The sequence below is a fragment of the Mus caroli genome, chromosome 1, assembly GCF_900094665.2.
Source record: "Mus caroli chromosome 1, CAROLI_EIJ_v1.1, whole genome shotgun sequence".
Taxonomy (NCBI): domain Eukaryota; kingdom Metazoa; phylum Chordata; class Mammalia; order Rodentia; family Muridae; genus Mus; species Mus caroli.
This window is the reverse complement of record NC_034570.1, coordinates 149,221,481-149,239,669: the sequence shown is the minus strand read 5'-3', so window position 1 is coordinate 149,239,669 and position 18,189 is coordinate 149,221,481. Positions and strand designations below refer to the sequence as shown.

General features: G+C 41.9%; 1 protein-coding gene across 1 annotated transcript in view; it reads right to left on the bottom strand.

The window, feature by feature from the left end:
• Window positions 1-18,189, bottom strand: part of Astn1 (astrotactin 1) — a 319,074-nt gene that overhangs the window by 84,625 nt on the left and 216,260 nt on the right. The window contains exons 10-13 of the mRNA XM_021156108.1: window positions 15,720-15,857; window positions 15,078-15,228; window positions 4,424-4,590; window positions 1,239-1,433 (exon numbers count right to left, since the gene is read on the bottom strand). Of these exons, the coding sequence (XP_021011767.1) occupies window positions 1,239-1,433; window positions 4,424-4,590; window positions 15,078-15,228; window positions 15,720-15,857 (651 nt within the window). The remainder of the gene's footprint in view (window positions 1-1,238; window positions 1,434-4,423; window positions 4,591-15,077; window positions 15,229-15,719; window positions 15,858-18,189) is intronic.

Sequence of the window (18,189 nt, the reverse complement as noted above, 5' to 3'; positions counted from 1 at the left end):
CCTCTGAATCCCTCTTTACAAGATATCAACACTCTTGGTTACATCTGTAGACTACAGAGAAGACTCAGGCAATCACAAGATCAATTCTGATATCACACTTTTTGCCCTGGCAAATCAATGCCATTGATAAAAATGAAAAAAAAAAAACCATACTTGTAAAATCTCCTGTTCAAAACAGAAACAGGAACCATCTTGAAAATTGCTTCCAATTTGTTACCAAGGGTTTCCAAGGCTTAGTTTGCTACCAAGTTGTGTTTCATGTTAAAATATTGACATCATCATCATTGTCATCATCATCATCATCATCTGATAGCCAGAATATTACTATGGGTTCTAAGAAAATTCAAAAAGGCCCCAAAAGAACAAGCACAGGAGTCCGTTGGCCAAATGAAGAATCTGTAACACATTTTCTAAATAAATGGTTCAAATATTTTGTCTCCAGGAGTGCTTTATAATTTTCAAAATAACTAAATGTCCTAAATACTTAGCCATAATCATAAATGTCAATATTTACCATGGTAAATATTGACATTTATGGAGATAGTTAAAAAATTAGTTCATATAAAATTGCTAATAAGCCCATTCATTATTAACCTGTTTTATGGGAAAAAGGGGAATGATATTATTTTATATTTTAAATGTCTTACTTAATAGACAACAACTGGATTCTTACAACTGAATCCAACTTATTACAACATGATATTTTAGTTGTCAAATATGATGGAAATTTAGTTCTCTAATGGGTGGTGCATAAGTTCTCCCTGAAGAGGTTCAGTGATGGCCAAGAATCCTTTGAGCAGACTCTGAGGACTGCTGTTCTAGACTTGCTTAAGCCAGGTCTTAATATTTGGAGGTAGATGAGTTCTGGGACAGCCAGGGCTATACAAAGAAACCTTGTCTAAAAAAAAAAAAACCACCACCAACAACAAAAAAACAACAACAAAAACCAACCAAACAAAAAGATTTGGAGGTAGAATGGAACTTGAACATTTTGGTGTGGCTTCGACATGAAGTCTTGAAGGTAAGATTTCTTTTAAGGTTTTTTGATGTACCCAGAAGGAACATGTTTCTTGGGTTCTTGAATGAAGAGTGTAGATGTGGACAGGATTGTGGGCAAGAACACAATCTATCTGCATCTTTAGGTATATCACATTCACCTTTATGACTAGAATAAGGCTCTTCAAAAAAGAAGACACATCAACACCCCTGAAAAACAGCTTTGTGCATATGAAGTTCACCTGAATGTTCCTTTTAGCACCTGTCCAGTGGCTACTTCCTTGGACTGGTTGTTGTAGCCAAAGAACATTTCTCCAAAGAGAGTCTGGTTCATGGGAACCTCTCTGCTTTCCCCACAGTCACCTCCCTCTGGGCAGGTCTCTGTGACAAGTTGGCAAGAGCGTCCATCCACACCAAGCTTGTAGTCCTCGATACACCTAATAGGATAGAGAGCTCAAGGTAAGGAAGTATGCATCATTGACTCATCAGGACAAAAGCAATTCAGCAAATTGGGAAGCAATTCCTTTGGAAAGATACTGGATGGCCCCAAACCAGGGATAATTCAATTGGATCTTGGTCCTTTCAAACTCAGGTTCTTAAATCTATAAATTGAGGTTCTTGCCATCATGATAACATCAATCGTTTTACTTTTTTCCCTAGAAGATAGGTCTTTTAGGACTCAGGAGCTATCCTTCTGATTTCTGAATCAAATTTAAGAATTAAAGGAGATCAGCTTATAAATCAATTGACATACTTGAGCATAAGGTAAGCCTGCATTTTTTCTCAAGCACGTTCGGTGGAGCTTTGGCAATTGTTTGTAGGGTAATTAGGCAGCAAAAGAGTGCACTGTGCTTAAGGAATCAATAACTCTGTAAACTGGTCCTGTGGCAAGTCAACTAAGAAATGAGGAAGATTTATGATCTCCTAGTGTGTTCTGTTTGAAATGCATACAAACAAATCAGCAACTCATACCAACCCCTTTCTATTCAGCACTGATATTCTGAAGTAAATAGATGCCAGGGCTACTGTGTGCTCCATAAACCAACAACTGCCTCCTGGGTGGGTGCTTTCCATATCGTATTGCTCCAATTGGAACGTAATACTAATTTGGTAATCATGGGTCAGTGACTTGTAAGTCATTAATTGGACTTTATTTGTAATTACGTTATAAGTAAGATACATTTGTTAACTCAAGTAAGACGCAGTTCTTTAACAAGGCTGTCATTGTTTAAAGGAATTATGCCCCTCCATTGAAATAGAGCAAATTTAAAATTTTAAGACAAATATGATGGTGAGCACATCACTTCTCACTATCTGGAGTAATTGTGATAAATTTTTAAAAATCCAGTCCTTTATAGCGGAACAAAGGGTCATAGTTTCAAGAAGTAAGACACAATTCTGTAACAATGCTGTCCTTAACTGGGCAACTCTGGGCCAGTTGATTAATCTTTCGTGAGACTTTGTTTTCAAAACTGCAAGGAAGGTGTGGGAAGTAGCTGTTGTACTGGGTATTGAGGAAATTAATTCATATATTCAACATATAGAACTTAAACCATGCTAAATGTGCAGCTAGTGCTGGCTAGAGGTTGCTATTTTTATTAGCAGAGGTGCAAATGAGGACCACAGGCAAGCAGCCTTCACTGCTAACTCATGCCATTTCCCATTTATACCGTTGAATTAACAGGTGTGAATGGGATTCTTTAATTGTAAGTGCATGTGAATTTCTTTCTCTACAAGAACCTTAAGTCAGGACTTATCTGGCAGCCAGGTAATATATGGGCCTTGGGCAACACCATTCAACATGTGCCTAATTCTGACTAAAACCCGAAAGTCCAATGGGAATCTATGGCTTTTGTCCAGGAGACAGATATGACTTGAGACCCACAAAGGACAGATTCCACATGTCAGAGTAGGTCTTGGAGGAGATCTTGAAATGGTTCCTTCTTCTAGCCAAATCAGCCAGAGTCTGGGTGATGGGCCAGGGTAAAGCTGCCTGATTCCAACTGTCTGTCCCTCCCACATGGCCCCACTTCTCATTCCTCTGTCTTAGTATTACATGGTAAACTTCTTGAGAAGGTAGGCCATTCTGGGCATCCTGTTGTTACCCTTGTGTCTAACACGTACATAGGCTCTCTGTACAAGCAGGTGGTGAAATGAGTATACAGTAAATAAAAAGAGATGCAGCTTCCGCTGAGTCTGCTTCCAAAATTAATTGAAGTGGGTCAATCTTAATGGTAACATTACAGAGAACATTAAAGTTTAGAGCAAGCTTCTATTTATGGAATGGGATTTTACAAGAAACTACATACGCAAATTGCTCAATTGCAAAGAAATGAGAGAAAATACAATAAAACAACATTACAACTGCACTGGAAACCTTCTCACGGGTTACTCAGCAGGCATCGGCTTTTAGCAAGCCCCTAACATAGTTTTATGACTATAAACATTGATGTGCATTGCAAGCTTATTAGACGGTGAGATTCTTGAGGACACAATCCTAAATACTACTTCCCTCCGCAGCCTAGTGGTCAGTGTGGTGTATAGCATGCAGCAAGCACCCAGTGGACTTGGCAGCAACAGGATGGGGTGGGGGAGTGGAGCATAGTAGTAGGGAGTGGGGGAAGGGAGGAAAGAAGGGACGAGCCATCTACGGACACAGCAGAATTGGCTAAATCTTTATTTACTTGATAAATATAGCATGAAAATGACTTCAACTATAATTTCACTCAGCAATAGAAATTTAAATTTTGAGAAAACTGCAGTGCTTTTAAAAAGTTAGAAAGGGCCTGAATTCTGCTCCTAATCTTCCCGTTTACTGACTTTCCAGTCTTGAGGAAGATCGTTTACTTCACCAGGCATCTTTTTCTCGCCTGTGAAATGGAATGTTATCGCCCAGGCTGTTCCCTCACGGGGATGGGGGAGAGAGCTGATCACAGGAAAAGCATTATATCCTGAGGGATTAATAACTTTGCAGAAGGAGGGCGGGATATGTAAAATGCCAGGGCTTTGAGAAGCAGCATTTGAAGTTCCCATTCTTCGAAAACCACTCCTCCGCCTTTGATAATCTACCAGATTCACATAATCTTTCTCTCAAGTGTTGGACCACGGGAACAGTTTCTGCCACAAAACGTATTATTAACGTAGCTCCTTTAAGGCATAGCTTGGAACATCTTTGCTTAATTAAGCAATGATTTATGTAAACCATGTGGTTAATTTCTCCTTTAAGTTAAGCCAGAGGCTGTGTTTCTGTAGCCACTGGACTAGACTTCCCCTAAGGTTCCTCTAGACTATCAAAGTGCTCATTCTATCCATGCTACTGGCTCTCTCCTTAGAGCCTAGGACAAGACCAGTTCATTCACACGGACCTACTGGGTTTTCAGCTTGGAAAGTCCCTCAGCCCAGCAACCTCTTGGCTGCTCCCACTCACCCGCAGAACATAAGGATGTTGTACAAGGTGGGATCGTCCGGGAACGGCGCCATCTGCTGGAGACACAGCTGTTCGCAGCCGCCGTTGAAACCATCTGAGCAGTCCACTCCGATATGGCGATCATAGCAGCCTGAGCTGTCCTTCATAGGGCTGAGTCCTGAAGGACACTGGCAGAACGAGAAAGAATCCACACAAGAGGGTAAACATGAGACCCGCGTGCAGTCACGGACAGACTCCAGGTGAAACTATTACACCTGGGAAGGAATCCATGAATTTCCTTTTGCCCTTTTGGCCCTCTCTCTCTTTTTTAATCTTTTTGCTTCTCTCTGGGCACAACTCACATTTGCATTAAGGCACTGGCTCTGAAGGAGGCTGGCATGGAGCACTGTGTCAAGACAGAGCAAATGGAGAGTGCTGCTTCCCAATTGGACCTCAGGCTGGCAGCAGAGAGGAAGTGGTGGGCCAGAATTAAAACGCATTAAGCAGGGATTCCTGTGGACTCCGGAAAGCAGTGGTGCTGTTTGAACTCCACACTAGGAGGGCACTTTACCAAATTTGGTACCAGCTGGCCATGTTGGAGAATGGAGTGAACCAGGGCTGCCAGTCTGAAGGTAAAGGTGACGTTTTCTGTAGCTTTGGAGAGGAGTGTGATGGCTCTCACAGTGGGGAAATGATCACTTTGATGTCTCAAAGACAATCCATGGAAGCTACACAGCCTACTTAATTGTCTAGCCCAATCTCCAGAACACCCCAGAAGGTGAGCGATAAGAGGAAACTGAGGCACAGCATTTGACTTCTAAAATCATAGCTGCTCCATGCCAGTCCCCACTTGAATCCTTGGAATATTGGCTGTGGCATCCTGATTGAGTGGCTGTGTCGTCTTCTCGTGGAACATCTATTTACCGAACCTGAAGCCGGCGCCATTTTCTCTCACAACCATCCTGCCCTATCCTCATTCCAGGACACGGGGCAACCCCGATATTGCTTTAGACTCTCCAAGATTCTATTTTTTAAATTTTATTTTATTATTTTTTTCAACCTGGATCCTTAAGCTTGTGTAAAGATGTTGTCCATTAATATTAATGCTGATTCTAACAGATGGGGCAGCAGGGAACCATGAAGGCCAGGCTTGAGCAGGTAGAATGGGGTAGAACTGAGCGTGTCTAGATTTGATTCCAAAACTCTGGATTTTAATGACTACAATATGCCTGTCTGTCTGTCTGTCTGTCTGCTGCCCGTCTGTCTATCATTTACCTATTTATCATCTATCATCTATCAATCTACCTATCTATCTATCCATCCATTCACCTACCCACCCGCCTACCCATCTAATCAATGTATCTGCCTTTCTGTCTGTCTGTCTTTTGCAAGCACGCACACTCCTCCATAACCCAAACGAAACTTGGGCCAGTGTGAGCCATGTCTCTCTTCACTCTCCACTACTTGGCCTCTCTCTCTCTCTCTCTCTCTCTCTCTCTCTCTCTCTCTCTCTCTCTCTCCAGGTACCTTGCCTTAGCTTCTGCAGATGTGCAGATAGATGTGTCTCTGCAAAACTACCTCTGCTTCCTCCTGCTCTCCCAGTCAAAGATCACAGCAGGATATGTACTGCTTACTGACTAATTCTGCAATTTCCTAAACAAATGTCCCACCCCAGGACATGCCAGGCCCCCAGCTTGGTCCATATCCCCTTTCCCAAGAAGACAGATGGAATGCTGAAGGTGGCAGCATTTAAAACCAATTCGGAGGGCTGCCCCCTGCTGTGAACACCCAGATGTTCCCTATAATGGTTATGATGGCAAACAAGCAATTGAAGAAGCAAAGGGTTGCACCCCATGATTTGTTATCACCTACCCCCCTACACACACCCCAAGCTCCTCAGCTACCCAGCTGTTAAGCCAGATGTGTCACCAGAGGGGGCTGGCTTAGGCACCATGTGGCTGCCCAGTCTTGATCTGGCTATAGAAACAAAGTGTTACTGGAATTAAATGTCTCTTGCTGATGGCCAGGAGTTGTTCCCCCTACTCTGCCACCCTTTTGTAAAGATTGTTAGAAGCCATCAAGCAGAATAAAGCCAGTTGTCCTGCTAATACTGCTTTGTGTGATTTCAGTTCTCACACCAGCTAGCTCTAGTAGCCTCCAGCCAGGGCTGCCCAGCTTCTCAGCCACCTTGCTTCTTTTCAGAATGCTCCATCATGCAAAATTTTTGACGAAGACTTCACTGAGTGAAACAGAATGTTCCAGAATTCCATGTCCTGGCATATTCATGCCTTGCCTGGTCCTAATGCCTAGATGACCATGACTGCTCCAAATTGGACCACCTGATGTCCAGACTCTCTTCAAAGATTTGGAGAGAAGAGAACCTTCATTGTCTTGTCCAAGTTGGATAAATTTCTTTTCTTATAAGTAAAGCTAAAAATAATAACAGCAGCTATCACGAATTAGGCAATTCTTTTTGTAGACTATTTTTATCTATTGTATTTATGTAGTCCCAACAACACAGATACTTTATCTTCTCAATTTTATAGGTGGCTTAGAAAAACAAAGAAACTCGTTTAAGGTCACCATTGGTAGAAAATGATAGAACCGCACTTTGGGCCTAGATCTGTCTAACTCCAATGCTTGTGTGCATTTCTGACATTCGGCTGCCCACCTGTGATAAAATCTGGACTCCTTGGAAGAAATCAAGGCAATGTACCAACAATGTGAAACAGCCATGGAGATTTGCATTTGACTATTTTAAACTATTTCTGAAGTATATTCTGGCCTCAGTCACAGACTTATAGGTTTTTAGCCTGATATTTTTTCTATGTTCCTCCTTACTCACACACACACACACACAAACACACACACACACCATGTTACTAGTGGAACTATTTTAGCACAAAATCCTGCAAGCTGTCCCAAGTGATGACCTTGAAGGCAAAACAAGATCCTCAGTCACTGAGAAAGATGCAATTATCTTTATTGTACTGTAACTAACTTGGGTGGCAGTTCAGAGCATTTTAGAAATATGTCCAGGAAAAAAACTGTTGAAATGAAAAGCTGAGATTTCTTTCATAGCTCTCAGTATTTGGAGCACCCATTTCCCACAGAGCTAGTCATTCAAGCGACCAGGAAATAATTTTGGTTTCTCCTGTGTCTTCCTTCTGTTAAGACATTCAAATTTCAGGTTTTCTCAAAATCTTGATCTAACTGCAAAGAGAGGCTACAGTCAACTGTGACTCCACTTACAGAGGTAGCTGCAGCCCTGTCCAAGGAAGCACTTGTCTATAGTAGTTGCACTTTCTGCTGGCAAGGCTTGGCGTTTTTTTTCTCCTGGCTGTGGATAATCCTCCCATTTGGACCTTGAAGGAGAACCATTTACCCAGGCAGGAGCCCCAAGGTCATATATTAACCCTGCTTTGCATAGATTACTTTTAGCAGTTCCAGGGACTTTATAAACTACAGGTTTAAGAAGAAAACTCCATTTATTAGAGTCATAGTACTCCCCCCACCAGGAAGATCTAATGAATGACCTCATATTTCAGTGACCCCTAAAATACACAAGGTTAATCATCTTTCATGAGATGTTCATGGCTTCTTGACTCATTACTGGTCTAAGGCATAATTTGCTAATGAGATTAAAATGGCTTTTCCCCATTCAAATCCTTTTATTTGTCGTCTTCCCCCCCACCCCCGCTCCTTTTCAACCAATGAGTTTTGGTTGATTAATTGCTTAGGAGGCTAAATTGGAGACCACAGACATATAAGTTCCAGATTACAAAGTAGATACTCTGTTGGCAGATGGATATGAGTGATGGATGCATGAGCATATTCGTGTCTCCTGGGAGCAGAGGGACAGATTTCAGCAGCTGAGCCTGCCTCACCTTACTTGGATGATTCATAAGCCAAGAGACCACATTTCCTACTGGAAATAGTGTTTTTTTTTCTCCCTATGTGGCAATCTCATACATTTTGCAAATAATGATTTCCACAATTTCTTGATGGGCTTTGACACGCTGGTTCAAGCCATGCAGGACTTCTCCCAAGGGGAAATGTGCGATGGAGTTGAATTTATATTTCAGGCTGCTGTGGTTTTTCTGCCCCCATTTCTCTGGGAGCCTCTGAAGTGTGTTCATTTACTTATTGACCTACAGAGAGGAGAGACGCTCACGCCTAATGGTCTCTGCACATCTGTGCACAAACAAAAGTGAGATGACACATGTCATGGGAAGCCATAGTGGGCAGCATGTGGAGGAAGGGTGTCAGGGTCACTGAACAACTCAATATTCATTAGAGTATGATGGTCAGTGGGGGAAGGTCATGTGCTCCATACACAAGAATTCAGGACTGCCAATCCTGCTCCTTGCGTGGTCATAAGATAGTCTACTTATCTCATTTATTTCAATATCTTATGAAGCAGAAGCACTTGTTGGGTATTCTCTGCACCAGTGTGAGTGTGTGGATGAGGAGGAATCATGGGATTTCCTATTTTCTATATTTGCAGTATATCAGTGCATAGGCCTGGGAAGAAGGAAGGGGCATAGGAAGATAGATCATTCAGTAAAGTGATTGTTCACAAGCATGAAGATGTAAATTCACCCTCCCAACACCCATAAGAGTAAAAGCCTAGTCTTAATGCCTGTAATCTTAGCACCAGGGAGATATGCACATAAGGATTTTTGGGGCTATATGGCTTTTAGCAAGGTTGTCTCATTGAATTTTTCCCCTTTTTTAAAAATTGAATATTTTCTTTATTTACATCTCAAATGTTATTCCTTTGTCCAGTTTTCCTCCTTCCCACTGCTTCTATGAGGATGTTCCTCCAAGCACCCACACACTCCCACTTCCCTGCCCTCGATTCCCCCTACACTGGGGCATCTATCAAGCCTTCATAGGATCAAGGACCTCTCCTCCCATTGATGCCTGACAAGGCCATCCTCTGCTACACATGCAGCGGGAGCTTTGTGTTCTCCTTGTTTGATGACTTAGTCCCTGGGAGTTCTGGTGAGTCTGGTTGGTGGATATTATTCTTCCTAAGGGGTTGCAAACCCCTTATTCCTTCAGCCCTTTCTCTGACACCTCTATTGGGGACCCCATCCTCAGTCCAATGGTTGACTATGGATATCCACCTGTGTATTTATAAGGCTCTGGCAGGGCCTTTCATGAGACCGGCATATAAGACTCTTTTCAGCATACAGTTCTTGGCATCCACAATAGTGTCTGGGTTTGGTAACTACATAAACAAACTCAAAGGAAAAAAATGCATGATCATTTCATTAGATGCTGAGAAAGCATTTGACAAAATTCAGCATCCTTTCATGTTAAATAATATCCATGTCTTGGAAAGATCAGGAATTCAAGGCCCATACCTAAACATAGTAAAGGCAATATACAGCAAACCAGTAGCCAACATCAAACTGAATGGAGAGAAACTTGAAGCAATCCCACTAAAATCAGGGGCTAAACCAGGCTGCCCACTCTCTCCCTATCTATTCAACATAGTACTTAAAGTTCTAGCTAGGGAAATTAGACAACAAAAGAAGGACAAAGGGATACAATTTGGAAAGGGAGAAGTCAAAATATCACTATTTGCAGATGATAGGATAGTATATGTAAGTGACCTCAAAAATTCTACCAGAGAACTAAAGCTGATAAATAACTTCAGCAAAGTGGCTGGATATAAAATTAACTCAAACAAATCAGTAGTCTTTCTCTACTCAAAGGATAAACAGACTGAGAAAGAAATTAGGGAAATGACACTCTTCACAATAGTCACAAATAATATTACATACCTTGTTGTGACTCTAACCAAGCAAGTGAAAGATCTGTATGACAAGAACTGCAAGTCTCTGAAGAAAGAAATCAAAGAAGATCTCAGAAGATGGAAAGATCTCCCATGCTCATGGATTGGCAGGATTAATATAATGAAGATGGCCATCTTGCCAAAATCAATCTACAGATTCAATGCAATCCCCATCAAAATTCCAAATCAATTCTTTGTAGAGTTAGAAAGAGCAATTTGCAAATTCATTTGGAATAACAAAAACTATTCTCAACTGTAAAAAAACTCCTGAGGGAATCACCATCCCTGACCTCAAGCTATATTACAGAGCAATAGTGGAAAAAAACAAAAAACAAAACAAAAAACAAAAAACAACAGCAGGTTACTGGTACAGAGACAGGCAGGAAGATCAATGGAATAGAATTGAAGACCCAGAAATGAAGCCACACATATGGTCACTTGATCTTTGATAAAGGAGCTAAAACCATCCAGTGGAAAAAAGACAGCATTTTTAACAAATGGTGCTGGTTCAACTGGTGGTCACCATATAAAAAAATGCAAGCGGACCCATTCTTATCTCCTTGTACAAAGCTCAAGTCTCACTGAATTCTTGACCTCTAGGTTTAGTGAAAGATCTCATCTCAAAGACTAAGATAGTAATTGATGAAGAAAGATAATTGATGATGTCTCCCCTTGGGAGAAGTCCTGCAGGAGCGTGCGTGCACGCACTCACACACACACACATACACACACACACACACACACACACACACTGAAACCTTCATGAAGACTGGGGCTGGGGTGAGGAGACTGAAGTTCTCTCTGCTACATCTTCTTAATTGCCTCTGTCATTAGTCATAGATGGTTCATCCAAAGTTGTCGGTGATACTATTATAGGAATATAAGACCATACCACCTTATATAGCCAAAAATACTTTATACATATGCTGAAATCAAGGATCTTGAGATGGGGAATAATCTTGGACTATTTAGATTGGCTCAATGTAATCATAGGAGTTGTTAAATGTAGAAGAAGGATGCAGAATGGAAGAGACATACACTACACAATAATGGTTAGAAAAGTTCTGTATTGGGCTGGAGAGATGGCTCAGTGGTCAAGAGTACTCACTGCTCTTCTAGAGGTTCTGAGTTCAATTACCAGTAACCACATGGTGGCTTACAACCATCTGCAGTGGGATATGATGCCTCCTCTTGGTGTGACTGAAGACAGTTACAGTGTATTCATTCATATATATATATATATATAAAATAAATGAATTAATAAAAGAAAAAAGACAGGCAGAGAAACAGACAGACAAAAAGATACAGTATCTCTGGCTTAAGTTAGAGGTGTACCAATAGACCTCCGAACTGAGAAAAGTGTATAGAATCTAGAAGCTGAAAAGGGTAAAGCAACTGATTATTTCTAAAACCTCCAGAAAGGAATACACCCCTGACTCTCCCTTAATTCCATCCCAGTGAGACCCATCCTAGCTTCTCATGTAGACTTGTAATCTAACACATCTGTATAGCTTTAATCCATTGAATTCAGTGTGATTTATATGAAGGTGTCTGGTGCAGGAGAATTTAAGGGCAGTGAATAAGGTCTGGCCATCAGTAGTGAGTGGTAGCTTTATGCTCTGAGAACCCTCCAGAAGCTTCCATGGCCCCTGGCTGTTGGCAAATAGTCCTATTTTTTAATGGTGTGTTGCGATTTGCACAAGGCTGTGCTTTTCACAGGTATTTGTTTTCTGTCCTTGGAGGCAATATAAATAATAGTAATTAACTGGTAGCAATTAACCCCTGGGAGCCGAAGCATAACTGACAGAGCCTTTCTAGGAAGAATGAAGGTGGAGCAGCCCATATGGCCATAACATGAGTCCTACCTGTCTGGCTTGAGTTTAAGTTAGAAAAATATACAGCTGCATCTTCTATGAGGTCCATATCTCTGACTCCTTCCCAGGTTCCGGAAGGTCCATATTGCTCTTGCTTCTCATTCTTTTCTCCTTTCAGGAAAATATGTCTTTCTTGGGAAGTCTTTCCATTCAACACAGAGTGCAGGGGTGGGCCAATTTTTTACATGGCAGTGGATACATTTATTATCTTTGCCTCTGGCCTTCCTCCAGATGACAAAGGACCACTCTGCTAACACAACAAGACTTGGAGACAATATAGATGCCCAGTAGACTCAGGTCAGGCTCAATGTCAGATCCTTAGTCATCTTTTCAGTAGAGTCACAAGCCTCACATGTGAGGCTCTCACAAACTCCACCTTTCTTCACAGAGACCATATGCTTTTAGAGATATGGTGAATGAAATATATCTGCCAATTGGCTTGGCCCCTTTCGCTCTGAGAGCCACGTGGAGTAGTAACTTCAAAGAATTATGCTAATAGAGTTCTGGTATAATTGGGTGACTTTCTGCAGTGGCTCCAATTCTGCAAATGCATATTCATCAGAACTATTCTTGCTAGCTCCGTCTCACAGATTACAGTGTGGAGACTAGGAATCCATCAGCACAGCTACATGCCAAGAGAAAGGCCAAGGATGGCCAAGAGAAGGCACCTGACAGGCAACCCTGGACCCTGGGGAATGGGTCCTGATAGAAAGAAGTAATAGGAGTCAATTCCTGTGTATGAATATTCCTATGAAAACCATATGTGGATGGCTAAGGAGGGTGGGCAAGAGAGGGTCACATAGGTGCATGCCCAGGTCTCAGTACTTAAAATGACTCCAGAAAATAATAAGGAATGAAAGATTGGAATTCTGGATAAAGGAAAGCAGGCTAGATGGTAAAAGAGCCTATTTTAACAGTGAAATTGTCATCTGAGAAACTCATGTAGGTGGAACTTGCCAAAGGAGCGGAGCACCAAGGGGCATCAGCTCACCTCCTGGCTGCACGTGGAAGCTATGAACTAACCATTACTGTCTTTATATTTTGAAATACTTTGAATTTTCCCAAGTGCCTCCCCACATTCTTTTCTGTCTTCTTTAGGTACCTGACAGATTATCTTACCTGACCCATAACTTTATCTCTCCTTTGATTTTTTTTCCATGTCCCCTTTTTTCTAAGCAAAGCCAGACTTGTCCTGGCTGCAGCTGAGTTGGTGCCAGCTTAGTGACTACACCCTGGACACCAAATAGACATTCATCATTGATACTGAAGAGCTCCCTGAATGGAACAGATGCGCAGAATTGAGTAAGAAGGAGGGTGAAAGATGGTATTGGCTCTGCATCCTCACAGCTTCCCATGCTCTGGGTCCTCTCCCACATCTCAGCTGTCAGAATGGGAAGTTAAATGGGGCACCATATCCTCTCCAGGGCTGGGAGCTCCTGGTCCTTTCTCCCAACTCAACATTGCAGAACTGCACATCTCAATGAGTGTTCCCTACCTCACTGTTTCACTTTGAACATCTACCCTCACATCCTGCCCTGACCCAGACTCTCTCCCTTCTTTGAGATTGCATGATTCTCCCCTTTAAACTTCAAAAGAAGGTAGGACTGAAAAGAGATGAGTGTGTTATGGGGAATAGTAATGCCCAACATAGAGGAACCAGCATCCAATGGCTTCATTATCTCTGGCCTCCCTTTAACTTCCTGGTCCAGTACTGTCTTCAGTGCCATAACCTGGGAGATGGCAAATGTGTTCTAACCCTAAAAGTCTTACTGCTTAACAACATCAGCTGTTTTTTTTAACTAAGTTTATAGATCTGAAAACAAAAGAAAAACAGAAACCAACTTTTTAAAGAAGCAGGGTTCCTTGATGTAATATTTCCACCTGATATTGTTGTTGTTGTTTTGTTTTTGTCTTTGTTTTATTTTGTTTTGTTTCTTAGACAGGAGCCCTGGCTAGCCTAGAACTCATTATGTAGAGCAGATCTGCCACAGTCTCAAAGATGCTTGCCTCTAAAGAGGAAGCTGGAGAGGTCAGCATGGGTTCTGGCAACTGTTGTTGTTGTTAGCCTTAGCCTTTAACAGCTGAGACATCTCTCTAACCCCCCATCACATTTTGGTTATGTTTTTCCTTAGCATTTCTATCATAACTTATCTACCTTTGGGTGGGTTTCTCCTAAAATTTTCTATTAGCTTGGAGCCAATGCCATTTTTTGAAGCAATTGATTAGCTTTCAAATAGCTTTTAGCAACTGTCTTGTAAGACTTTACTATTCAATCTATGGAAGTTCCTCTAGAAAGGTCTAGAACACTTTGTTGTTGCAGGATATTTGATCACACTGTGAACCCCTAGCTTGTGTTATTTACTGGAAAAACCTGTCTTGTGGTGTGACTCAACCTTAGCACACACCTTTAATCCAAGAGCTTTCTGTTTACTATAAACAGGATTAAATTAAGTTGACTTTAGGTAAAGAGGCAGAGCAAGCAACCAGTTGACAGGGGATGAACATAAGAAAAAAAAGACCACCAGAGGAAATCAGGTGGAATGATAGAGACACACACAGGAAGTAGAAAGGAAGAACATTCCATTTGGGGAGTGGAGTGGGGTTGAGATGACTTGGAGGAGAATTTCCTTTCGGGATGTCCACTAAGGAGGAAAGTCAGCTGATTGCGTCTCTGCTTCTCTGAGCTAGTGGACTTTCACCAGAGCATCTGGCTCCCAAGTCTTTATTAATAAAATCAAGCAATTGAGATTTTGTTTCAAAAGAAAACAACAACAACAACAACAAAAATACCACCACCTAGTAGTGCTCTGTGAAGACTCCCTGATAGACTGATTTTTAACTCCCCATTCCTATCAAGAGAAAAAAATCTTAATTTAGACTAGATGGTGGTCACAGCTGGCTACTACACGGATTTGCTTCTGCATGATTATATCCTGTGTTATCTCCCTGCCCCTCCCCTCCCACAGGACCCTCTATGATGGAAGAAAGAACATACCACACAACCAGTAGAGTCCAACTTGCGATCTGAAATGCAGCGAAAATTCTTACTGCAGCCTCCATTATCTTTGCTGCAATCACGCACTGGCCCAAAGGAGTCTAAGAGGACCTCCAGGCTGTCAAAGGATGATGATGTCATCAGCTCCTCTCTGTATGAAGAAGCAATGGAGGTATCAAGGGATTCCAAAAGCCACAAGTGTTCCTATATTCCATGTTCTGATCTGGTTTCCTTTTTCTGGTCTCACTCTCTTTTATAAAAAAAATTGAAGATTAGCTATATTCAAAGTGTTGAACTAACAAATCATGGGCATTGGCCATATCTGGGAACTGAGCCAAATGCTATAATGCCTGGTCAAAGAAGGAGATCTGAACATAGGCAAGGAAATTAACATTTTATTGCCTGTCAGTCCTTGAGGTTTGTGGGAAGTGCTTACAAACTCTAATTTTATGTCCTCTTCCAGTGAATGAGCCTTGGGTTATGCAATATTGGCCCAGATAAAGAGCAGACCCTGACTGTGTATATAGGGAAATTAAAGGCAGCTTGCCAAGTTCAGCTTGCTCTACCTCTGCCTCCCCTAGTTTTGGTACCTTCAGGTGGTTTCTTCTTTCACCTCCTAAGCCACCCTGAATCGAGACTCACCTGACCTCTACAGCATCTTCCATCACAGTCATATCCGTCTTACACTTTGCTGATGGATTGATGGCTAGTTCAGCTGGTGGAATCACAAAGCTCTTACTGAGGGGTAACCACATGCCTTCCCCGAGGGTATAGGTGAATCTGCATGGACACACACACACCAGGTGGTTACAGCTGGGCATAACTGCCCACTAGTGTTCTGTCACTAGCTGTCTCCTCTTCAGCCTTCATGAATCTATAAGTATGCACATACCAGGTGATGCTACAGGGACCCACACAGCAGGTAGTTATGGTATTACATAACAATTACACCAGAGGATGTAGAACTCAGTCACCACGTCCTCCTTTCTCATCTTCCTCATCCCTTGAAGTGCTCTTCAGCTGGGTGAGACAGTGTCCCCAGCAGGGACAGCATGGCCAAGTCAGAGAAAGGCAGAGAGACCTCATCCTTCTCACAGCACCAAAGAGCAGAAGATTTGATCATAGGACCCATTTGTCCATTAGAAATGGCTTTTATCAAGTCATCAAAAGGGAGTCTCAGATTTTTTTTCAGCTTTGAATTCAGGATTCCCTTGTGTTAAGTCATACAAAATTTGGAAGCAGTTTAATTGAGATGAGATAATGGCTACCCCATCCTCATCCTGGATCTGGATAACTTGCAGTGGCAGCCAGAGTTTCTCCCTGAAAAGGAAGAAGTTTCCCTTTACCAGCTTATGTGTGACAGGGACGGAAGTAACTGAAGTCAGGGGCCTCCAGGGGTGAGAATAGAGAGATTCGCAAACGAACAAAACAGGCCCAGATTTATCTTCTGCACGCCTACCCACACCCTGAGCTAACAATGATAACCCATGGGATACTGGGAAGACTTTTTAAAAATGTATTCTTATAACAAGTGCTAAAAGAAATAAAAGAATCAATCAGCATTTCAAGGGAGAGCTTAAGGAAACCAGGAGAGATTATTTGTTTGTTTATTCATTCATCTCATCTCAAAGACATTAAAATGCTCTGTATTCACAGTAAAAAATAATAGTCTCAGGGATAAAAGCCAATGTGGGTGGAATATCACAGGCAGTGGCAGCCTAGCGTCTCCTCCCAATTTGATGTGGCGGGAGGAACAATGGAAGGATATGTGCAGTTAAGCAGAAGCTCTGCACCAGCTCTGTCATCATGCTGGTCACAGCCATATTCCGAGCCCTGCTCAGTTCTCTCCTAGCCCACACAGTCTTCTTTCCTCTCTGCATTGCCCGAAATGATAGGAAATCAGACTAGTGCCTTAGTGTTTGTTTGTTTGTTTGTTTGTTTGTTTGTTTGTTTGTTTTAAGTGAAGTGTGTAGCCCAAGCCAGAGTGCTGGCCACAGAGTCAATGCACAGCTATGTGTTTTCTTCCCATGACCTGAATGACAGTTCTGGAGCTGCTGAAAGAGAAGGTGGGTTCCAGCTTCAGCACAGGGGATTATGGGAGAGAGGCAGGTGGCCTGATTTGGAGCTATTTCTTCCATTTCTGTACTGTTGTTTCTTAGTCCTCCATGCCTCTGAATCCTCTCAACTTCTGAGGAAATTCTGAGATGCTCTAAATCTGTAGGAGGCTCTCAGATCTTCCTGCCTCTTCATATGAGGCAGCAGTCAAGCCTAGGACTTGGCAGGTGGTGAAAAAGACTATTGCTCTATTCACTAGGAAATCAACCAGTAATATTTATTGAAGGCACAGCAGCACACTTAAACATACACACACACACACACACACACACACACACACACACACACACACACACATCTTTTGGCAATATGGCAACACCAGGCTGATCTGAGGCACCCTGAGTCTGGGAGTTAAGGATAAATGTGGGTTGAAATAAATGACCTTCAGGCATTTGTATGATTTCATTTTTATGCCATCAAGGACATTCTTGAGGTGGACATGTACACCACGCAGCTTGGATAAGGACAATACTAACACATACCATTTCAGAAGAACAACCACAAGTTTGAATGGCATCAGGAGTAATGTGGTTCATTGGACAATGGCCTTTGTCTTCTATTTTAATTTCAAAATAATTTTACTTGAATAATGTAACAAGGTTTAAGAAACAGTTGGCAGTTGTGTTGCAATTGTTTTACATTTGTGATGGGTAATTATTTTTATGGAAGAATGGGGTTCCTGTCTAACCATCTCACAGTGTTCCAAGGGGGGAACATCTATAATTTGCCCCAACTGAAACTATTTAACATATTCCTGTGTGTGCAAAGTTGAAGAATCTGAATGTGTCACTGTTATCACATCTTTAGCTTTTTCTGACCCTAACCCTGCTTTGTATTTTTGTTCCCTCCATACCATATGATGGAAATTCCTGAAATCCTTACTCTTTTAATCACATTACTTTTGCTTCTATTACTATTTCTTTCTAGATTCTATTTTCTCTTTTCTTTACCTGAGTTGAGTCAATTAGACAATCCTTTTCTGTCATAAAGCCTTCCA